The sequence below is a fragment of the Sminthopsis crassicaudata genome, chromosome 1 (assembly GCF_048593235.1).
Source record: "Sminthopsis crassicaudata isolate SCR6 chromosome 1, ASM4859323v1, whole genome shotgun sequence".
NCBI classification, from domain to species: Eukaryota; Metazoa; Chordata; class Mammalia; order Dasyuromorphia; family Dasyuridae; genus Sminthopsis; species Sminthopsis crassicaudata.
In genome coordinates this window covers 517406074-517430733 of record NC_133617.1, presented here as the reverse complement: position 1 = coordinate 517430733, position 24660 = coordinate 517406074, and the positions used below count along the sequence as shown (strand labels likewise).

The following is a 24660-nucleotide window of genomic DNA, read 5'->3' as shown; positions in this document are numbered from 1 at the left end:
GTGGGATGAAGATAAAAATGATAAAAAAAAATAAAATTCACCTATTAAGATGTTAAATCTCACGTGTTGTGAGGGCTGTCCCTGTAATATTCTCTCTAAAATGTAATATTCTCTGTTGAGGTTTTCTTGGGGTCTCTGGAGGCAGCCTTCCTTTCAGTTCAGTAATCACCACAAGAGCAGTCAGGGATTAAAGTCCAAATCTTTTATTGTCTCTTTCCAAATCTTGTCTCCTTTCCTGAGGCCCTGTTAGCTTTCTTATAGTCCAGATCCTTTATTATCTCTTTCCTGGGGCTGGGCAGCTTTCTAGAGAGGCTTTCAGTGTGGTTGCAAGAGCTTGAGTCCCCGCCTGCCTTCTCTGGCTTCAGAATCTCCCGGACTGAGTCCTGGCTGAGGCTCCTAGCTTATATATGCTCTCTTATCAAAGGTGTGAATCTTGTAGACCTATAGTAAGTACTGAATACATGTACTGAATTAGAGAACTGTTAAGCACCATGCTAAATAACCATTGTCCCCATCAATTACACTGACTTAGCACTTTGTTTCTAGCTCTAGCCCATAACATGTCCCCTATTTTGTAATATGAGATGTCATTGTGAGGCTTGAAGAAAGGCCTAAAAAATATCTCTACTCTCTTCTCCCCCAATTCTTCTTTTAGGTAGAACTTTAATTTCTTTCAGAAGGGCAATTTTCCTCTACATATTACTTGCTTAAAATATATGCTTAATAAGGACATTATTTTTTCAGAGAGTAGATATATTTTTAATATATTCTAAAATATTTTCCAGAATAGTTGAATCAATTCATATCTCTACCAATAGTGTACCAAACTAAATACTGTCCAGCATTTATCAGTATGATCCCCAGTCCCAAAGTCCATGGGTATAGGACTCTTTGTTCTTTGAGGGAAATCAGTACCCCATGCCTACATGAGGAGCAGATAGGAGTTAGTGAGACTGGTAGAGAAAAGAGCTCATTGGTCTTTTTTTGAGTATCGGGTTTTTTTAAATTCTCTTCAGGCTCTTCTTTTGCTTCTTGTACTTCTGGCTTCCAGCTTCAAAAGTGAAAATGAAGTATGCCAACCAACACTTCAGGGTACTGAAGGAAAAGACTCTGGGAAGAAGCCAACATGAAAAGAATTGACAATCTCTCTCCATCATGTCCCTATCTCCAGCTTGCTATATTAGAGACTTCAATGAACTTTTTCTTTGCTTTCTTGGTGTACCTGAGTTAACTTGTTCCCAAAGGAAAAACTCCATTCACTCTTTACTGTTCAGTATATATTTTCCTATGTATGCTTTTTCTGACTTCTGATTTTCTACTGATTTGGATAAATTATTTCTTGGCTAAGTATTATGTATGTGTTCTTTATAGTGGTGTTTGGTGGAAAAGTCATCTTGGATATAGCAAACCACATTCCTCTGTACTAATAATATTTAAGAGAACAGATAGATGTAATTCCCACCTGGTATCCCAATCTCTGAAGACAACAGAGTGGCCAAACTTCTGTGGGCTCCTTCCCCTCAAGCAGAAATGCCCACATAACAAATTGACAAAAAAAATTTTGAGTGGAAGTACAGAATGTGGTTATTTCAGGAGCAAGTGCCCTAATTTGTTTTGTGTAATAGCTCCACTTTATCTTGGAAACCTGAATCACTATGAGATACAAACAATAAAGTAAATCATCAGAATGCTTTTCCAAATCTTTCTTTTTGTTTTCACTGCAAAGAAATACTAGATGGGGGTGGAGGAAGAATATTAAGATAAATCTGCGCTAGAAATGTATCTGTCCAAAATTGTTTACCAGTAATATTATTTCTTATCCTTTTGGTTTTGCTTAAGTTGGTATCAGCTAAAGTTTTGTTAGGGTCAGCTAAGTGGCACAGTGGATGCAATGCCAGGCTTGAAGTCAAGAAGACTTATCTTCTAGCGTTTAAATGTGACTTGAAACTAGCTGCGGAAACCTAGCTAAGTCACTTAACCCTATTTGCCTCAGTTTCCTCATCTGTAAAATGAGCTGGAGAAGGAAATGGCAAACCACTCCAGCATCTTTGGCAAGTAAAGCCCACACAGGTTCTTGAAGAGTCCGAAACGACTGAACAACAAAGTTTTTGTGTTTTTTTTTTTTGGGGGGGGGCCGGGGAAGCCATGGGCTGGACCAGTGATTAATCGGGGTGGAAAATTCCCCACAGGTGCATGCTGGCAATTGGACTACTATATATATATATATATATATATATATATATATATACTCTTAGAGGGCCGCGTTAAGAGATTTGTCCCATGACCACACAGCTAATGTGTTTCCAAAACAAGACTTGGACTGAAGTATTGACTCCAAGGCCAATCCTCTACCCACACTGCTTATCAGGTTGAAAGGGGAAAATGAGATAACTTTTGAGTTAAAAGATATGTGCTTTAAATAGCTCTGGGTTTCCAAGAGCCAATCTTTCTTTTTCTCCTGAGGAAATGTACATCCCACTGTCTTTAGAGATTCCATCCAGTCCTGCAGAAGATCACAGCTAAGTGTGGGCGTGGGGGGTCTCGGTGTGCCCGAAGCTAATAATATCCAACGCTTTTTTTTTTTTAATCTCTTTTTTTCCATTTTAGGAAGGCCAAAGGCGGCTGTGTGTCTGTGTCTGTGTGCGTACGCCTAGACGTGAAACGCAAGTCTCGCCCGTCCAGGAAAGGAGGGCAGATGTGGCCAAGGCCAGCCCACCCTCCTCAGCCCGGAGAGCTCCACCTCCACAGGCTCCGTGGGAAAGAGACACTGAGCCACCTCCCTGATTCTCCTACGTAGTCCGCCCAAGCTACCGAGGGGGGACGTTGCCGCCCCACCTTTCGTGTCCCTCCGCGAGCTTAGCTTCCCACGGGGCGAAGGAGTGGCCAGGGCTTTGGGCAAGGCGCCGCAATGGCCAGCGCTGCGCTCGGAGCGGTCACCCAGCAAATTTGCAGCCTGGGCCCGCTGCAGCCGCCGGAGACGGAGCTCGGTGTGCCCTTGGCCGAGGACGTGGCCGAGCTCCCGGTGCTGGACGCCTCTGGCAAAGGGATTCCGTTCGGGGCGCTCTTCCGGGAGCGCCGGGCCATCGTAGTGTTCGTGCGGGTGAGACCTGGCTGCAGAGTCCCACTTCGGAAGGGGAGCTTGTGCTGCCTCTTGTTCCCTCCCTGGAACAGCTGCCTTTGCTGGCCTAGGCTTAAAGTTATTTCTGACCCACTTGAAGGAGGGGTTGTAGGTTCCTGGGGATCCGGCACAGGCGGAGCTGTATTGCTTTTTAATTTTTTTCCCTGAATATTTAAAGGCCTTTCCTGGGGCAAGGGTTCTTAACTTTGGTTATCTTTTTTGACATTGGTAAAGTCTAGTGACCTACTCTCAGATTGGTGTTTTTAATATTTAAAATACATTGATTACCGAAGAAACCAAGTATAGTGAAATAGTCATCAAAATATTCTGGTCCCATCCAACATAGAGAGAAACCAAAAGAAAGAATACCCAGGTCTGTGGCCCTGCTCCCCACCACAGTATCAGAGGTTTGTTTTGGGAAGGGGAAATGCAAAATAGCTGTCTGATTCATCAGTCCTTGGTTTGAAAAATGCATTTCTTTGCTTTTCTCCTTGTTCCCAAACAAAACAACCAAAGGAGCTGGTATATATATATATTCTTTGCAGTATTAGTATGAGTGGTTCCCCCATAACACCTTTTGCTAAATGTTTGAAAAGGCGGCCTTTTCTGGACGCTGGGTTACTTCACATTGGTGTGAGTTCCTAATCTGCCTACCTTGTTGCATTGATGTTTCAGCATTTCTTGTGTTACATCTGCAAAGAATATGTGGAAGACCTGGCCAAAATTCCCAAGAATTTTTTACAAGTAAGTTTCCTAAATAGAGATAATCAAGGGTTAACTGTGCAAGGAATATATTAGTCCATCAATACACATCTATTAGGGGTGCCAAGCTGCAAAGTATTAGAATTACATATTACATCCTCTGACTTCAAATACTTTTATATTATCAGAAAAAGTATGTTTTGTGCATGTAAGTAAATAGAAGATGTGTGTTTGTTTGTAAACAAAAACAAAATAAATATGTGTCACTAACAGCAGTTTAGGATAATGATAGTATGAAAACAGGATGTCAAAACTGAAAGGGACCTCAGAGGTCATAGAGTTCATACTACACCTGAACCAAGATGTTTTCTACAACATGCCCAAAATGTGGTCAGCTAGCTTTTGCTTTAATATTAAACCCATAGTCTCAAAAGGCAGTCTGTTCCATTTATTCTGATTTTTAGGAAGTTTTCCCCTACATTAAGCCTTGATCTGCCTTTCTGCAAGGTGTGCCTATGACTATTAATTCTTGTGCTCTGGGGCCACGAAAGATTAATCTTCCATATATGAGTTTTTCAAATGATGTTTACAAATAAATATAATTTACCTCTTAAGTCTTCACCAGGACAGATATGCACAATTTATTTCAGTATCCTGCCATATAATATTTAACATTTATTCAGTATTTAAGATTTGCAAAGCATTATGCATATATCTTTTCATTTGATCCAACAAATCCTGTGAGATAGGCATTACTCCCAATTTTACAGATGAGAAAACTGAGGCTGAAAAAAATTAAAGAGACTCCAGTGTTCACATAGCTATTATGTGTCTGAAAGGCAAAATTCAAATTCAGTTTTTCTTGATTCCAGATCCAACATTCTATCCACTGTCACTTCATTCTCTTAACTAACATCAATTATCCAAGCTTCTTTCTTACCACCAAATTACTTATTTTTGTCCTATGTTTGCAGTCTAAAGATAATTTCAGAGCCCTTTTTCACAGGCTGAGGAACTTGTCCTAGATTAAAGACTGGGGTCCAAGATTTCAAATGCTTTCTAGTCAGGTGGTCTCAGTATAAATGTGACACTGGGTGTAGGCAATACTGCAGTTTGTGTTAGTACCATTCAAAACCCAAGGATGGTAATAAATCACAGGCCCAGTAAGCAAACAGCAGCTGAGTAAATAAATAACATAAGATTGAACCAGATGATATCTTCACAGTCAATGCAAATAGTCAGTAGTCAAATATAGAAAAATTGTCAAAAACACAATAATACCTACAGAAAATAAGGATTGAGAGATACTAGGCTATAAAATCTATCATTTTTATTGTTTTATTGCAGTAGAATAACAATCCTTCTCCCGGGTTACACATACTTTTATTGTCAGTTTCCCTGTGTTTCTTATCCAGAAATGGCCACTTGTGATGCTTCAGAGATATAAGTGTAATTTTAATGTAAATTTTATTTTCTGAATTTAAATCTCAGTACTTTAAGTTCAGCAAAAGTTTATCTGATTATTCTTCACTGATTGGGATTTATAAAAATAAAATAAATAGAGAGTATCTGATTAAATAACTCTACTCTCAATTGCTTCTATTCTTCCCTCATATTTTTATGTTAAGAAAATTCATCAAATATATAATTTAGGGAAATCTTACTTATTGAAAGAGCTGTCTAACTAAAATTTCTGTCTCTAAAGTACTTTTAAAATTTATTAATAGTTTTCTTCCTTTTTTTTTTTTTTTTTTTTGCTAAGGCAATTGGGGTTGTGACTTGCCCAGGGTCACACAGCTGGGAAATATTAAATGTTTGAGGCCAAATTTGAACTCAGGTCCTCCTGACTTCAGGTTGGATTCTCTAGCCACCTCACCAACTAGCTGTCCAATAGGTTTCTTTTGACACAGCAGATTTTTCCCAACACCCTCTTCTCCATATACCCACGTAAGTTATATGTACCTAAATAATGAAACTTTCTAATAGTTGGGCATTTTTAAAAACAACTACTATAACTTGACACGTTGCACTTTTCTAATTAATTGACTTTTAACAAAAAGGAAGGGTGTGTGCTTTAACTATATGAATTTGGTAACTATTTAAAATCTGAATTCTTTTGCCTCTTGGTGACAACTTATTTATTTGAATGACCTTCACGTATGGCCCTCTGATTTCATGAAATACTAGTGGCATTCTGTCCAGACCCTCTATTATCACCTACAAAAATCTTAGGGACTAACCACAATGCTCATTTTTTAGTCCTCTGAGATAGCTGGTGGTAATGGAAAGAGTGCTGGGTCTGAAGTTAAGACTTGAAGTTGCTTTCCACTTCAGATACTTCCTAGCTGTGTGACCCAGAAAAGGTCACTTAACCTGCAGTTTACCCAACTTTTATAATGAAGATGATAATAATACCTGATCCACAAATTTGTTGTGAGCATCAAATGATAATATTTGTAAAGTTCTTAGCACTGTGCCTGGCACATAGTAGATACTACCTGTTTATTTCCTTCCTTTCCCCCTCCTTGCATGAAATGTTAACAGGATTCCCACAACCTATAAGAGTAGGTTTGATTCTACTTTGCATCTTGTATTTGAATATGGGAAAACAGATCATCATTTGGTTCTAGAAGTGACCCTATCAAGACCAATGCATTCATTTTACAGATAAGGAACAGGGCATGGGCAGGTTAAGTGATTTTCCTTGGGTCATACAACTAAATGACCAGAGTGGGAGTCAAATCTAGGTTTTCTTATTTAAATCCAGAATGCTACTGTTTGTTACATTTACATTTTTAAAGTTTTTAATCTTAAATTTTTAAATTTAAATTTTGATCTTAAAATATATTGTGAAAATATCAATTAGGTTAAAAATAATATTTTCATGTTTAGAAGAATTGCACATGTTTAACCTATATTTGATTGCTTGCTATTTTGGAGAGGCGGGAGGACAGAAGAAATGGAGAAAAATTTGGAACACAAGGTTTTTCAATGGTGAATGTTGAAAACTATCTTTATGTACATTTTGAAAAATAAAATAGTATTTAAAAATGCTATTTCCCCATAGATAATTATTTTACTTTTTTTTTTTAAAGGATAAATTATCTTTGGGTACAAGTTACTTTCCTTTGCTTTTTGGTATCTTATATTCCAGCCTAATCTTTAATTTTTCAGTTTATACCTAATGCAATATGATGCTGTAGGAGGAATGTTGTATTTGGAGCCAGAGATGAAGAGTTTAAGTCCTCTGAGACTTATCTGTGTGACTCTGGGTAGGTCACTCAACCTCTTTACTTTACAGTTTCTTCATCTGTAAAATGAGATACAAGTAAATGATCTTGAAGGTCTCTTACAGTTCCAAATATATTATGTGATCTGTGCCTTTTTAGCTGCTTCTGAAATGTTTACCGAAGCTCTGAAGTTTGTTAAAATACTTTTAAGGGCAAGTTAAATTTAGAGTTCCTCTCTCTTAGTAATTTGTAAACCAACACTTTGCCCTCTAGCTTCAATACCAACAGGGATTTTCTTACACAATTTCTTACAATGTCGTATACATGCACTCTGTTTAATCATGAGTTTCTTCTTTTTTTTGGAAGCCAGTTATTAGATTATTAAATTAGGGCCATTCACTGAAGCAATTGAAATGAGGTCTCTTTGAATTTGAGAAATTTTATAATGAGGAGACTTGATTAGTTTCTTCTGCTAATTTTGGTTCTTTTATTTGGTGACAAATACCTCTCCAAAATGGTAATTATGAAGTAGCCCAAATGTCCTAATTATAAAGAGAAAAAAAAGGTCACATACCAAATTTAAATGTCAAAGATTTATTAACATATAATATTTACATATGACTAGATGCATTAGTAGGATGCATAAAGCCTCCACACCTTCCTTGAGGCAATGATATGGCTGTTCCGCAAGTTGTGATGCTATGGCCTGCCAGCTTTACTTTTTTTTATGTAGTAAAAGTCCCATCTCTCATAAATTTAAGAGCTACTTCTTCCTTTTCTAGCATTCCAGGGTAGTGATTGATGGAACAAGGTACAGAGTTTCAAAATCTAAATTTTTCTATCTCTGAGCACAGTAATTAGTTGTAAAGTATGAGAGTGGATGTATTCAAAGTTAACCTAGAAGGAGATTCCTGGAGAGTATTCGCAATGCTTGCTGTTATGGTACCATCTGGGCCAAGATGGGCACTTAACCTGTGAAGTAATTATTCATGGATAATAAATACTCATGGGATAGATTCCAATTACCAGGCAGGTGTCAGAAAAAATGACCTTAAGTTGTTCTCTGAAGTGAGGAATCAAAAGTCTCCTGTAGTGGTTTTTTTTCTCTAGGATTCAACATATAAAATTCTAACTCAGATTCCATAGAAGAGGATAAATAAATGTCTCTTATACAAGGATCCTAATAAACTGTTAAAGCCCTTACTTCTTAATATTGTTATGTATAAATATGTGTGTACAAGTTTATTCTACAGCAATTGGTTTTGATTCATTTTAGTCCTCCATCTGAGGAGAGAGAGATAGCACCTGGCAGTTACAAAATTCTAGAAAGCAACAGTTTATCTTCATACACATAATAAGAATGGGCTACAGAACTAGGGAGACCAAAAATTATGGAAAACATTACAAAATTTAAGAGTTTTGTAGGGCTTGCCACAATTATCTCACCAATCTGTGTCCTCAGAGTAACTTTAGGGAGTCTTACAGGTTCTTCTAACTCTGATCTTTCCTTTGAATTTTGACTTTTCATCTCTTTCTCTTTTTAATGATGTCCACTGTTTTATTCATTTTTTAAGAAAGCTTTACTCCTGAACCATTTCCATTCTTTGAATTTTTCTTTAAAACTCTGATTTTATGGGGCAGCTAAGTGGCGCAGTGGATAGAGTTCAAATTTGACCTCAGACACTTAACACTTCCTGGCTGTGTGACCCTGGGCAAGTCACTTAACCCAACTGCCTCAGCAAAAAAAAACACAAACAAAAAACTCTGATTTTACCCTTTATTGCTCCTTTAATGCTTTTATCAAGTTTCAAAAAAAAAAGTGAGGGTTGCCCATTCTGTTTTCTGGAGTTTTGTTCTACCTCAATGGGGATTTCTTCTTTTCTTTTATGTCAAAATATTTCTTTATTCAGGAATTTTTTTTTTTTTTTCTGAGACAATTGGGGTCATACAGCTGGAAAGTGTTAAGTGTCTGAGACCACATTTGAACTCAAGTCCTCCTGACTTCAGGGCTGATGCTCTTATCTACTGTACCACCTAGCTGCCCCCTGGGAAAAAAAAAATTTAAATTTTATTTATAATTTTTTTGACAGTATATATGCATGAGTAATTTTTTTAAATAACATTATCCCTTGTATTCATTTTTCCTAATTATCCCCTCCCTCCCTCTATTCCCTCCCCTTGATGACAGGCAATCCCATACATTTTACATGTGTTACAATATAACCTAGATACAATATATGTGTGTAAATACCATTTTCTTGTTTCACATTAAGTATTTGATTCCGAAGGTACATGTAACCTGGGTAGGTAGACAGTAGTGCTAACAATTTACATTCACTTCCCAGTGTTCCTTCTTTGGGTGTAGTTGTTTCTGTCCATCATTGATCAACTGGAAGTGAATTGGATCTTCTTTATGTTGAAGATATCCACTCTGGAAAATTTTTTTTTACTTGTTTGTTCATCTTTCTTCTTTAAGATTTTCCTTGTAAGGGAAATGCTTCATATTCCTTCTTTTTTTTTTTTTTTTTTTGTTTGTTTACATTATTTCATTTTACTATTTTGAGGTAATCAGGGAGAGCTGGGCTTAGTCATGACTTCCCATTTAGCCATATTGCCAGATCTCACAATTTAGAATTAGCATAACTTTTTTTGTTATTGCTTATGCATTTTTAATTCTTTCATCCTGATGATGCATGATTCTGTAAATAAAATAGAATAAAATTTGAAGAGTGAGGAGACATTAAAACAAATAGTCCTAATAAGATTTTTTAAAATATGCTTTATAAGACTGTATTAACATCAAGCTAAAATCTTACATAGTCACATCTTTTTTTTTTTTTCCTTTTTTAAAGGATGCTAATATCACACTAATAGTTATTGGACAATCATCTTTCCAACACATTGAGGTATGTAGTCAGTAAATAAGAAAAATTGTATTTCTTGATCCAAACCTATGATTCTGTTGATGTCAAGAGCTCCCAGTTTGGAAATTTCCCCCATTGGTGCTGAACTGCAACTGTGCCTTGTCATGTCTCAAATGCTCACCTAGGGAATACAAGGGTAAGGACAGAGATAGAACTTGAATCCAAGTCTTCCTAACTGTATTCATTGTGCCATATTTCCTTTCCACTTAGAAAAAAAGTGAGATTAAACCAGCATATTTCAGATGTGTGCAATATGTAAATATTTTTCTTGCAAGTTGAGTTTTTACAAATAAAATTAAATCAGTGTTTTATAATTTTTTCTTTTGGAAGACTTGGTTTTTTCTTTTTTTTCCCTAGCCTTTCTGCAAGCTGACAGGGTATTCTCATGAAATCTATGTTGATACTGAGAGAAAAATTTATAGAAAACTTGGAATGAAGAAAGGTGAAGGAATTACTACATCAGGTAAATATACTTCCAAGTTTTCAGTTTACTAGTAAAAAACATAAATATTGTTTTATGGGCCTATAAAGATATATGATAGTGGAAAAAAAGAAGGGTTAACTGAGTCAGGGGTCTTTAAAAATTTTATTGATATTTTCCTTTTACATCACCTTAATTTCCAAATTTCACCTTCCCAACTCCCCTACATGTTTGTAAAGAAATAGAAAAGAAAAACTGACCAGCATATCAGTTGAGCTTGAAATGTATACAGTATTACATATCCATAGTCTATCCCCTTTAGGAAGCAGCTAAGAATCAACTTTTTCTCACCTCTTCTACTGGGTCATTTGGTCATTATAATCACTCAGTATTCAGTTTTGTTGTTTTTTCATTTGCATTTTTATAGTCACTATGCAGATTTATTTTTCTTAAGTCTCTATCTTCTATATCAGTTCATATAAATCTCTTTACATTTCTCTGTATATATATACGTATATGTATATACGTATATATATACATACATACATATATATGTATACACACACACACATACACACATATATATATATATATATTTTTTTTTTTTTTTGGTCTGAGGCAAGTGGGGTTAAGTGACTTGCCCAGGATCACACAGCTAGGAGGTTAATGTTAAATGTCTGAGACCAGATTTGAACTGAGGTCCTCCTGACTTCAGGGCTGGTGCTATTATCTACTGTACCACCTAGCTGCCCCTGTTCTTTATATATTCATTGTTGCTTACATTGTAATGATATTACATTATATTCATGTGACATGACTTATTTAGCTATATCCTAGTTCACTGGGCTACTACTTTATTCCAACTTCTTTGATATAATAAAAAGTGCTGTTGTTAATATTTTGGTATTCAGTATGACCATATTTTCTCTCTTTGATGTCTTTGGGATAAATATTTAAAGATGGAATTTTCCTAAGTTCAGATCTAGCCTCAGACATTTTCTAGCTCTATAACCATAGGCAAGTCATTTAATCCTGTTTGCCTTAGTTTCTCAACTGTAAAATGAACTAGAGAAGGAAATGGCAAATAATTCCAATATCTTTGCCAAGAAAACCCTAAATGAAATCACAAAGAATTGGACATGACTCAACAACAACAACAACATATGTGCCAGGTACACTGTCCTCTGCACTTTATTATCTCATTGGAATCTACTAATCCTGAGAGGTATGTATTATTATTACTCTCATTTTACACATAAGGAAACTGAAGTTAAATGATTTGCCTAGATCATATAGCTAAGGTCAAATTTGAATTCAGGACTTCCTGACCCCAGGCACTACTCTAACCACTTAACTGTCCCAAATCTTCAATATAAATTATCCTATCTTTTGTCATTGCTAATTTGCATGTGCAAGGTGAAACCTCAAAACTGTTTTGATTTTCATTCCTCTTACTATTAGTGAATTAGAGAAATCTTTCATGTTTTCAATAGGTTGCAATTTTTTTATTTGTTCAGTTTAATTCAACTTCTTTTCAATGAACAAAAAATCTATTTTTCTCTTCCTTTCACCATATCTCCACTAAAAAAACAAGAACAAAAACAAAATCCTTGTGATAAATATACAAAGTCAAGCAAAACATTGCCTAGATTGGTCATGCCCCTCCAAAACTTTGAGAAGTGGTTTTTCATATCATTTAACCACTTTTCCATAGGAAAACAGCTCTTGTTCTTCCATTTTTGGTTAAGTTCCTTATATATATATATATATATATATATATATATCATGGATGTAGCAGAAACACACTGTAGAGAAACCTTAAAATCCAGAAGGCTTGAATTAACATCCTGCTTCAATTTCTCTTTGTGATGCTGGGTAACTCATTTCATGTCCTTAAGTCTCAATGTCCTCATTTGTAAAATGGAGGAAGGAAGCATTTGGCTTCAAAGGTCCCTTTTAGCTTCAATCCAGTATCTTATGATTCGTATTAGAGGTACATGATTGAAGGATTTTTCCCATTTGACTACATCCCATCTTATCTTAGTTGAATTGTGTTCATTCAAAACTTTCCTAATCTAAATTGCCAATTTTAGATTTTTTTCCTTTTGTCAAATTCATATTTTTTGTGCATGTAATTGCCTTTATTTAGGTCAGAACTCACCCGTTAGCTATACTTGGAAATACCTAAAAGTTTTATTATCTTTTAATTTGTTTAATGGTATTTATCTTTTATATTCAGGTCATATCTCTATTTTTTAGCATAAATTGGTATAAAATAAAATGGTTTTTTTAAGTCTAAAGATCATTTCTGCCAAATTTCATTTCAATTTCCCCCATCAGTTCTTGTCAATAGAAAGTTATTACGGGGGCAGCTAGGTGGCTCAGTGGATAGAGCACCAGCCCTGAATTCAGGAGGACCCAAGTTCAAATCTGGGCTCAGACACTTAACACTTCCTAGGTGTGTGACCCTGGGCAAGTCACTTAACTCCATCCTCAGGGAGAAAAAAAAAAAAAAAAAGTTATTACCCCAGTATTTCTTGTTCTCAAAATTATTGAATACTGGCTAGTTTGGTTCACTCACAAACCTCATCTAGTCTCTTTCACTGATTTGCTTTTCTATTAACTAATAACAAACTAGATGTAATTATTGTTTCTGTATCATATAAAATCACATTTTCTCCGTTATTTGCCTAGAGGAGCTAGAACTTTTGTTGATCTAGATTAAATTTGTTATTTCATTTAGCAGCATAAAATCCCTTGCTAGTTTGACTAATCTGGTATTAAAATCAGTAAATTAAGTTAAATAATATAGTTACTTTTATTATATTGGTGTGATCCCATAATAAGCAATTCCAAATAATTGGAAGCAATTCTTCCAATTATTTAAGTCATTTCTTAATTTTTTACAGTATTTTATAATTGTAGTTACATGTCTTGAGTGTGTCTTAACACACTCCCAGATATTTTATGTATTATATATTTTGCATGAAATATTTTGTGGAACTTCTTTATTATTTCCTCTATTCAGAGGCTTTTGAAATTGTTATTTTATGAAGGATAATAATTTCTTATTTTAAGATAGTCTTTATTTAGGCTATTAGAACCCTAAAATAGTAGTTATCCTATTTGGGGGGTTGGGAGACAGAAAAGAGGCAGGTGTGAACGGAGAAGTATCATTTGAATCATGACTGTGACATTTTTAGAGCATCATTCCGTACTCTTTGAAAATTTTAACACTCATCTACAGTCATAGAGTTCTGTGTAATTAGGATAATAGGATCATATACAGAAATGAAAGGGACCTCAGAGGCCCTCTAATGCAATTCTTTCATTTTACAGATGAATAAGATAGGAACTGTTTAGTTTGGCTTAATTTATGGCTAAATTAAGAATGATTCCTACAGCAAATATGTAAAGTTTGAAAAATAATAATATACTCCATGGTCCAGGGTGCCCCTTTTCATAAGGAGTTCTAGGTTTATGTTTAACACCGGCCCATTCATCTGGGAGGAAAGTCAGGTTTTTTGTGTGTGTCTGACGATGTCTTCATCCTAGGGTAGAACTTACAGGAAATTTTTAAAACAGTGCTTAAATTTAGCCCAGTTCCAGGATCTATCCAAAATTGGGGTAATAGAGTATCTTCTAGAAAAGTCAGTTAATGTACAACACAGAGATGGAGTCTAAAGGCAACTGTTTATATTCTTTGTCACAGAAAATATTTAAGATACAAAGGATTCAACCAACACACAAGAAGAAATACCAATAATATGACACATTTCAAATGCTGTTCATTCTATTTCCCCTTGTAAGTTAATGACAATTTTATAGTATTGCTGAAAAGACATTTCACTTTCACCTCAGACTTCACTCTTTTATCACTCACAAAGTCCAAATCTCTTGGCTGGCCAGGATATGTGTTTTGGGTTTTTTGTTTGTTTGTTTGTTTATTTTTAAAATCTTTTTTTTTTTTTTTTTTTTTTTTTTAAATTTTATGAGGCAATGGGAGTTAATGACTTGCCCAGGATCACACAGCTAGGAAGTATTTAGTGTCTGAAGGTGGATTTAAACTCAGGTCCTCCTGACTCCAGGATTATCCATTATACCACATATAATGTTTTAAGCTTCCACTAATGTGCTTCACCCCCAGATTATCAGTTGAGAATCATTTTAGACAACAAGCCTTGAGAAGAGTATTTCTACAGTAAAAATAATTGGTAGACAAGGTACAAAGACATACTGTCATAGAAGAATGTGCAGAGTCCTTGGGAAAGTATCCAAGTTGTACCACATCTCTAAAACAATAAAATTTATTCTAGGGTGAATGCATGGAGGTAGAGTAATGAGAAGTACATGTCAATTTTGTTCTATGAGAAAAGTTTTGTCTGTGAAAAAATTATGTGAAAAAAATGGAGAAAATGTTTGTTATTTATTTATCATTTATTAATATTATCCAATCCAAGCTTTATATGGCTAGAAAATTGTCTAATTAAAAGATTAGTGTGTCAAGGTCAGGCTAATCCTAACATTCTAGGGAGGCTGGACAGCTGTGAAGGAAAATTTAGATCCCACCCAGTGCTTGTTCAGAATTTACTCAGGTCCTGTTTTGAGTCCATCCAAAGCTTGTGTTTTAGACTCCCAAAATTAGATAGCCTTACCAGCTGATATATATATCTCAGATTGTTCTTCTGAAGACTCCCTTCTGCCTATTAGAGATTAATAAGGCAAATGTCCTTTATATCCTTGTCTGGAATCATTCTATAAGGTAATCTAAGATTCAAGGAGGAAGCCTCTTTCTGGCTCTCTCAGAACCAAATAACTTAATGACCTTCTTTTTAAAACTATTTCAGACTTTTGGATTCATTCACATGACTGACAAATGTAAAAGTAAAATTGAGTCTTGATTGAGTATGATAATTGAGTATGATAATCTTTGCAGGGCTATTTTCACAAAACCCTAGTCAGTACATTGTGCCACAGTTCCCTGAATTGTTCTGCCTTAGTCCCTTTAGTTGCAAACTCCTCTCTGGTTCATTAAAATTGATATATCTCAGGGCTACTTACTCTAAGGTTATAAATTGTCAATGTGTAAACTTAACATAAGGGGGAGTTCAGACTTCCTGGCTCCTAACTCTTCCTAAGTCATCAAGAATTTATGGTTCTACCCCCCCATTCTGTCATTGTTCTTCTTGATTCTAATTTATCAGAATGTCTGGTGCCTCCCCTCACTCTGTTAGAACCTGATTGATCATCCATTCTTACTCTCAATGCTCTGACTCCGCCCCTGCCTCAGTTTACCCCTGTAGCTGAGCCGTGTGTGTGTGTGTGTGTGTGTGTGTGTGTGTGTGTGTGTGTGTGTGTGTATACTTCATGGAAAGCACCCATTAGCTTCTGGATGCTTTGGACATCAGCCCTGGGGGGGAGCATGCCCCCAGCACAATCTCTCCCTTTCAAATAAATTATTAAAAACTCTCTAATCTCTATCTTGCCTCAGTTTCTCCAACATTACAAGTTAAAGACAAAAAAGGGAAAAAGTAAGGGCGATCAAGGAAAAGACTTATAAGAAACAGACTTATTTCTTTAAAAAAAGAAAAAAAAAGGCTTAGTGATCAGATATATAGACTAGTGGGATAGTGTAAATTTCACTTCTGTCATGGTGGTTGTATGATATTGGACAATTTTCTTCACTATTGGGCCTCAATTATCTTCAGCTGCATAGAAAAGATAGTTGAATTAAATGATTTTGAATGTCTCTTCCAGTTCTGATATTCTGTGATCCCATTGTGAACTTAACTAAAAGCTAATAGCATACATGGAAAAGTTAAGAAAGAATACCAGAAGGATGAAGAGAGAAAATTTAGAAAATGAGAGAAGTTTTATCCCATCATTCCATTACAAAAAGTAATACTTAGGAAATATATATAGAAGGCACTTAGTGGTAGAGTGAGGTTAGAAATGGAGCAAATTAAGAGAAGAAAAAAAAAAATGGCCAACAGACAGAAGAGAAGAAAATAAATTAAATTTATAATTACCTCCTTATAGCTAAAAATCATAAGAGGGAAATGGAATGCAAGACTAGTAAGGTTAAATTGGCATATTTATGAGGAAGATATCATGAATGGCTATTTTTTAAAAATTCTTTTTATATTTAATTTAAATGTATTTATCTTGTAATTCTGGAGAAAGTGAGGTAACATCGAGATTAGAGAGTTTTTAACATTTTATTTGAAAGGGAGATATTGTGCTGGGACAATGGTTCCATGATTTGATCCCAGGACTGAATGAGACTATCCAGCATCCAGCAGCTAACGTGTGAAGTATATATGCACGTGGCTCCAAAATACCAGGGTGTAGACTGAGGCAGGGGCAGAGTCAGAGCACTAAGGGCGGGAATGGATGATCAATCAGGTTCTAAGGGGGTGGGGGGGCACCTGACATTCTGATAAGTAGGGAAGGTCTGAGGTCCTGAAATCTAAGACTGAAGGTCTTTCTCCTTATCTGGATCATGATGATTAGGAGGGGCAATGTTGCAACCAGGCAGGACAATTCAGGGAAATTGAGGTAGAACAATTAGGGACACTGAGGTAGAATAATCAAAGGAAACTGTGGCACAACAATCCATTCCCCAATTGATAGCAGCCAAACTGTTTTGCTTCCTTCACCATCATAAAAATTGGTTCTACTAGTATTTTGGCATACACTGGACATTAGTATCTGCTGTATATTTTATTCAGATATACATTCAATATTAACAATGCTAGATCAAAAAGTAGGAACAGAGTAATTGCATTTCTTTGTGGTTGTTCAGGTGTTTCAATCATATTCAATTCTTCATGACCCAATTTAGGATTTTCATGATGAAAATACTGAAATAGTTTGCCATTTTCTTCTCCAGCTTATTTTTTGCAAATGGAGAAACTGAGGGCAAACAGGGTTGAGTGACCTGGCCAAGGTCAGACAGCTATCTATCCGAGGTCAGATTCTTGAACTGAGGAAGATGAATATTCCTGACTCCAGACCTATCATTCTATCTACTGCTTCACCTAACTACCCCAATTACATTTCTTGCATAATTCTAAATTAATTCCAGAATGATTAGACGAGCTCACTGTTCCAACAGCAGTGTATTTCCCACAGAGAGACTAATGATTTTTTTGACCCTAAACCTTACAAAATATGAATTATTAATATTGAGAGATAAATGCTAAACATTTTAGTGCGGAGTCCACATGTGAAATCCAGCCTACTCTCAGGAAGCATTCAAAGCCTGTGGAGAGCCGTGACTGGCCCCATTTTTGATTTTCAAGGAGATCCAGCTCAGCAAGGTGGAACACTCATTTTAGGTCCTGGTAAGTCTCAGTTTTAAAACCAAGTAGCTTCACTAATTAGTTGCCTACTTTCTGTGAGTTCTTTACCATTATTAAAATCCATAGGCATTCTCAAATTAAGCATTGTTTCTTCTCTTCAATATAGCAAATGCTTGGATATTTCTTGCTTTGCTATTTTGTACCAACATAATAATTGATTGACTGATTGGCTAATCTAGGGACTTCGATCTTTTCATCCAATATTTTACTTTTTCAAATGTGTTCATGACTTTTCTTTCTAAGACTAATTTAATATAAAACCCTCAATATTAACAAAGCAAATAATGTCATGTCACATCACTGAGATTGAAAGTATGAGCAAAAGATATAATCTAAAGTAATTATATTTTAGTGATTTGCAGATATTTTACAAGATGTTCAGTTCCAGAGTTCATAGGATCATAATTAAATCCCATAAACATTATTCAACTACTGTGTGCCAGGCATTGGAGATATAAATAAAAAAAAAAAATAGTTCCTGTTATTAAATTTACAATCTAAGTGGGCAAGAGGGGAAGTCAGTACACAAAAGTTTAAAAGGGGGAGTGGGCACTAGGGAATATCAAGCAGAGTTGCTGACCTGGAAAAATTCTGAAACTTCTCAGCCCTGTTTAAAGGAAAACTTTGGGAAGAGATTATTGCTATATTCTTCAGTCTTTAAATCAGAAGGGAGAGGCAACTGAGAAAGTTATGAAGATATCGAGTAACAAAAACTGAGTGAATTAGCATGGTGGTGAGATTTCAGCTTATCAATTTATCCAGAATGACACAAAATGTTCCATGGAGTCAAAAGCAAACAGAGCTGCTGATAGAAAATGGAGAGGTGCCATTGATTTACAGGTAGAAATTTACAGATGTAATGCCGGAGAAACTGAGGCAGGATAGAGAATAGAGAACAATTTAATATTTAATTTGAAAGGGAGAGATTTACTGGGACCAAATGGATCCATGGTTTGGTTCCAGGGGTGAATGAGATTATCATCTCCAAGAATCTAGTAGGGAATGTGGGATACAAGATTCTTTTATAGAGTAAAAAGAATGATGACATAATGGGGGAGTTACCTGAGATGGGGATGACCTAATGGGGGGAGGCACCTGGATGGAGATGACCTAATGGAGAAGGCACCTAGGATGACGTGATGGAGGGAGGTACTGGAGAGGCTCCTGATATTCTAATGCTGTCTAAAATATAAGACCTTTATCCTATCAAAAAATTAAGAGGGAATGGTTATAACCTGAGGCAGAGTAACTTGAGTAGGACAACTAGGGAAACTGGGTCAGGACATTAAAAGGCAACTGTGGCACAACACAGATCATCTAATTTAACCTCTTCAACAGATGTGGAAACTGAGGCTCAGAGCAGTTAGTTAAATAATTTATTCAAGTAGTATCATGCAAAGCTGGAATTTGAACCCAACTCCCCTGACTTAAAATCTAGCAGTCTTCTCACTGCAGTATGAAAAGTTATTTTGTGTGTGTGAGCTCTATCCACTATGGCACCTTCCCGTACTTTTCGTACTAATTCAGAGAAATATTAATAAATAACCTAACAATCAACAAAAGCCCTTTGGAGAGAGAGTTAACTTCATGTGATTATTCATACACTTCTACAACATTGTATGAGACAATATTGACCACAAAAAGAATCAGAGACTCTCAGAATAAGAAAAAGCAAAAAGGGGCTTATTAGGATATGAGAGAAAGGGCATCTCCCATCTGACTAGATGTTTGTCAGTAAAAGAAGCACAAAGTATAAACTGCAAAATACTAGATTAAATAGAACAGAACCCCTCTCCCCACCTTGACCTTTTCTCCCTTTGTTTGGGGGAATCCAAGATTACACCCTAAAGCCAAAAATCTATCCCTGAAACAAAAAGAATACAAGTCAATAATAAACTCAATTTAAATTTCCCTGGATAACTGCTAGACAAGCTGATATCCTCAGACAAGAGAATTCAAAGCCATCATCAATTTAAAAAGAAGTATTTAAATGCTAATTAAGAAGTGGTAGGAAACTGGAGGGGACCTACTCCTGCAATTACTTTAAGCTATAGTTCTATTTGTTATTATGAAGTCTCAAGTCACAATTAAGGTATAGTTCAAGGCTATATTCCCCTAAGAGTATCTTCACTCAGTTAATTCCATACAATATGATTAATATAGCATTTCACTTATCTTTTAAAAGTAGTTTAAAAGGAGTGATTATAATGGGATAAAGTTATGTAAAACAATCTGATATAAATTCAAATTTTGCCTTTTATGATTCCTATATAATGGTGATTGCCAGTTTAGTTTAATGGGAATGGACCATAGAATATAAATTTTAATTATGTCAGCAGGCATTTATTAAAAATCCATGAGGTACTGTGCTAGGTTCTTAGAATACAAGTAACTGAGATAATACTTGCCCTCAAAGAGCTTACATTCTTTACAGGTAAGTAATATTGAATGCAGTGATATACTGAATAAGGGAGAAAGTTAATTGTCCCCAAGGAATCAGAAAAGGTTTCTTGAAGAAGGTAACCCTTAATGAGACATAAAAGGGAGCAAAGGAGTTCAGAGGAAGAGATTCTAAAGGAGAGTATTCTAAAATGGAGGATAATCCATGCAAAGCCACTGAGGTAGGAATTAATATGTAGGGGGAACTATAGCAAGTATTATGATTGACTAAAGCTTAGACTACCATGAGTGTGTAATCAGCACAGAAAAGTATGATGGAGGCTGATTATGAAGGGGTTTAAATGCTAAATAAAAGCTGTGCATTTAGGTTTGTGCAGAACAATTTTATGAAGACATAGGGGTGTTTTCATCTCTTTACCTTAAAAAATCTTTGATGCTATGATTGCAATGTAAATATTCCATTTAATCAGGGTTTGGGAGTGGAATTCTAAAAATGAATTATTTACTCAACTATTTTAGAAACAAGGATGATTTATACCCTCTCAACATTTGTATCTCATCCCTATATTCTACCATTTAGTCTGACTAGGCATTTGACTTGATTTGGATAATAAAGAATAAAACCTAACAGAAGGTTATAACTCAAGAATCTTTCCCCTGGGACCTTTTAACGGGTCATATTTCACTCTCACTTCATGATATTTCTTTGCATGCTTTGTTGCTGTAATTAAAATTTATTAGAGCAAGATATGGAGAATATTCTATAATCCAGGTGATTCATTTGTCTCTGTAGAGCAGTTAATTAAAAATTTAAAAGCTCCCTTCATTCTACTATTAATAAATATTAATAAGAAAAACTAGCAAATATACTCTATGTTATTAACTCAGTTTTTATTCTTCTGTTCCAGGTAACAACATCCATTTTATACACCTTGATAAGAATAGACTAGATCACAAACCTATAAACTCCATTTTGCAACTTGTAGGAGTTCAAAAAGTGAATTTTACAGATAAATCTCTCATTATTGATGTATGAGTTAGAGAAACATATTTCTCTGTTCAAAACTTTATCCTGAGTGGTGGAAAGTCAGTCTTCAAAAGAAAATTATGAAATTATTAAGAAATGACCTATCAGTTGAATAAAACAGATAATATTTCTTTGTTATTAATGTATTCTAAATGTCACTATGAAACATCAAAAATCTTGATAAGGCATTCTTTTTGTAGTAGCTCATTAGCTCACACACTTCTGTTCAGTTCACTTCACGCACAGAAAACTGTCCAGTGGTCACAGATGGCAGACCACCTGTTCGGTCATCTGGTAGAACCTTCTGCTTGAATGTTAGGAGGACTGGATAATAAAATGTTAATTGTTCAACTCAAACTATTAATGTATAAATAGTCACAACAAAAACATACTCAACTGACAGTTTTGCTATGAATTATTTCATTTTATTTTCATTTTTGCACATGTTTCTTATGACAACAAAGATGTAAATGTTTGAAAATTAAGTAATGTGTTTGAAATATAGGCAAGTATATATTTTTGTACTTAATATTTTTTTCTAATTACATGTAAAGATTATTTTCAACATTCACTTTTATAAGATTTTGCGTTCCAAAATTTTTTCCCTCTCTCCATTTCTTTATCCCTCTTAAAACAGCAAACAAGCTGATAAAGATTTTGGATGTACAATTCTTTTAAACATATTTCCATGATTCTGATTCTTCTTTCACAATATGATTAATGTGGATATATGATTAATATGGTTGTGCAGGTGTATTTTTTAAAAGAGCAATGTTTCAATTTTTTTTTAATAATAAAAATGAAAAATTTTCTTAGAATAAATAACATGTAATAATTACTGAAGGTGTTGTGCCAGTTTCCTTTTATTGTCCTGCCTCAGTTTACTTAAATTGTTCTGCCTCAATCTTCCTGATTGCAACCCCCCCCTTACTAACCATTAGGACTGAGATAATTAGGGGTGGAAGTCCTGATCATTAGCATTCCATAGGCAGATAAATTAGTTAGAGATATGCTTACATATTTCCAAGTTCCAGACTTTCTGTCTCTAGTGGATACCTACCCCATTCATTACCAAGTTATCAGAATTTAGAGTCCTACCCCCAACCCAGTTGATGGTTCCTGCTTGGAAATTCCTGGATTCACCAGTGTTTGAATTCCTCCCCTTGCTTTTGTCTACTCTGCTTTCTGGAGCCATATAAAAATCATTGGACTCTCACATTTAAGGCTGATGCTGAATGCTTTAAGACATAAGCCTTGGGACCAAAATAGATCCTTTGGTCCCAGACAATCTCTCCCTCTCAGAAATTCAAAATATTAAAAACTCTCTGATCTCTATCTTGCCTCAATTTCTCTGGCATTACAAAGGTTGCAAAAATTTAGTATCTACTGGATAGAACATAATCACTAGAATCGATATATACCAGAAATTCAGACAATAAATCCCCAATAAATGCTGATCCCCCAAAATTCAGTAGACAAACTATATTGGTATTATCATTTTAGATAGACTATTTTCTACAAAAACCCAGATATAGCATTGATCCATAAGAATTTCACAATAATTTTTAAAATAAATGCCATTATGACAAATGCTCATAGTGTCCCAACAACTTGAGATGGAAAAACTTTCCAAATATAGAGGTCATTAAAACCATATAAGTACAAGATAAAGTATATATCATCTCTGCCCTCCTGCCTGCTATTAGCTTTATTCCCAGGTGTTTTCAGCCAGTCAACAGAATATGTACTAGATTCCAATGCTCTATTTCTGCTTTTTAAAAGCATAATTTTATTTACCTGAACAGTAGTCCACAAAACAGCAACCACTGAGGCAATGACCTACTTTCTCTATCCTTTACCTGCCCCTCATAGTTTTCCTTGAGTTCATGGCATTGCAGCTGCTTGTCTCAATAGAGGGATGAGATTTCTAGTTTTTCAATTCCATTCCCATCTTACCTGTCCAAGTAACATAAATCTGTTTGCCTCAGTTTCCCCATCTATAAAATAAGCTAGAGAAGGAAATACCAAACCATTTAAATATTTTTGTCAAGAAAACCCCAAATGGAGTCATACAGTCAGACAAGACTGAAAAATGACTAAAAAACAACAAAAATATGTTTTATTATGCACATAATAAAAGAATCATACATGGCATTGTTTTTATTATATAGTGAAATTTTATATGCACACATGTATATAAACATATATACATATAAACATATATGTGTATATATGTCTCCATACATGCTTATGTGTATGTGCATATGAAAAAATGATACTAGGTTAGTAACTTAGAGCATTTCTGAATTCTTATTTAAAAAAAATGAGATCTAGCAGAGGGAGTGGGGGGAAATTTTGGAACACAAGGTTTTGTAAGCATCAGTGTTGAAAAATTATCCATGCAGCTATGCCCAAAAAGTTATCGGGCTGTGCATACCCTTTGACCCAGCATTGCTGCTATTGGGATTATATCCCAAGGAAATACTAAAGAGCGGAAAGGGACCTGTATGTGTCAAAAAGTTTGTGGCAGCTCTTTTTGTTGTAGCTAGAAACTGGAAGATGAATGGATGTCCATCAATTGGAGAATGGTTGGGTAAATTATGGTATATGAAGGTTATGGAATATTATTGCTCTGTAAGAAATGACCAGCAGGAGGAATACAGAGAGGCTTGGAGAGACTTACATCAACTGATGCTGAGTGAAATGAGCAGAACCAGAAGATCGCTGTACACTTCAACAACAATACTGTATGAGGATGTATTGTGATGGGAGTGGAAATCTTCAACATAAAGAAGATCCAACTCACTTCCAATTGATCAATGATGGACAGAAATAACTACACCCAGAGAAGGAACACTGGGAAGTGAATGTAAATTGTTAGCACTACTGTCTATCTACCCAGGTTACTTATACCTTCAGAAGCTAATACTTAATGTGCAACCAAAAATGGTATTTACACACATATATTGTATCTAGGTTATATTGTAACACATGTAAAATGTATGGGATTACCTGTCATGGGGGGGAGGGAATGAAAGGAGGGTGGGATAATTTGGAAAAATGAATACAAGGGATAATATTATAAATAAATAAATAAAAAAGAAAAAGAAAAATTATCCATGCATATGTTTTGAAAATAAAATGCCTTAATTTAAAAAAAATGAGAATGATATAATAATAAAAAAAATAACTGCTCATACATGGTTAGATGTTGTTTATCTTCCACTTCAAAAGTGAATTCATTCATAGTTATAATTAAGGAACTTGATTCTCCAAGCAAGCCCAAAAGGTGTCCTCAAAATCTAACTTTTTAAGAAAAATACTTTTGTTGAGAGAGAGGGAGAAACCTCCATAGAAGATCTCAAAACTCAAGACAGATTGCCTCATGGACATTTTTCCTCAGAGACAGAGAATTGTAAGGAGTAAAAATGAGGCTGAGATGCAGTTTTCTCCAGTGCAAAATATCATTTTAGT

At 35.2% G+C, this 24660-nt stretch overlaps 1 protein-coding gene across 1 annotated transcript; it reads left to right on the top strand.

Annotated features, from left to right (window-relative positions):
• The first annotated feature begins 2600 nt into the window (after positions 1-2600).
• PRXL2C (peroxiredoxin like 2C) lies at positions 2601-22024 on the top strand. Its single transcript, XM_074281697.1, has 6 exons — positions 2601-3100; positions 3794-3862; positions 9903-9956; positions 10332-10437; positions 17610-17741; positions 21068-22024. Exons 1-6 carry the CDS (start codon positions 2909-2911, stop codon positions 21193-21195), a joined length of 681 nt encoding a protein of 226 aa, XP_074137798.1. The 5' UTR covers positions 2601-2908; the 3' UTR covers positions 21196-22024.
• Positions 22025-24660: the final 2636 nt, after the last annotated feature.

What these genes read in the sequence shown, in the direction of transcription:
- PRXL2C (XM_074281697.1), top strand. Translation starts at nt 2,909, where the DNA reads ATGGCCAGCGCTGCGCTCGGAGCGGTCACCCAGCAAATTTGCAGCCTG. An exon ending in CCATCGTAGTGTTCGTGCGG is followed by an intron (nt 3,101 to 3,793) that starts GTGAGACCTGGC and finishes TTGATGTTTCAG; the next exon opens with CATTTCTTGTGTTACATCTG. An exon ending in AACACTCATTTTAGGTCCTG is followed by an intron (nt 17,742 to 21,067) that starts GTAAGTCTCAGT and finishes CTTCTGTTCCAG; the next exon opens with GTAACAACATCCATTTTATA.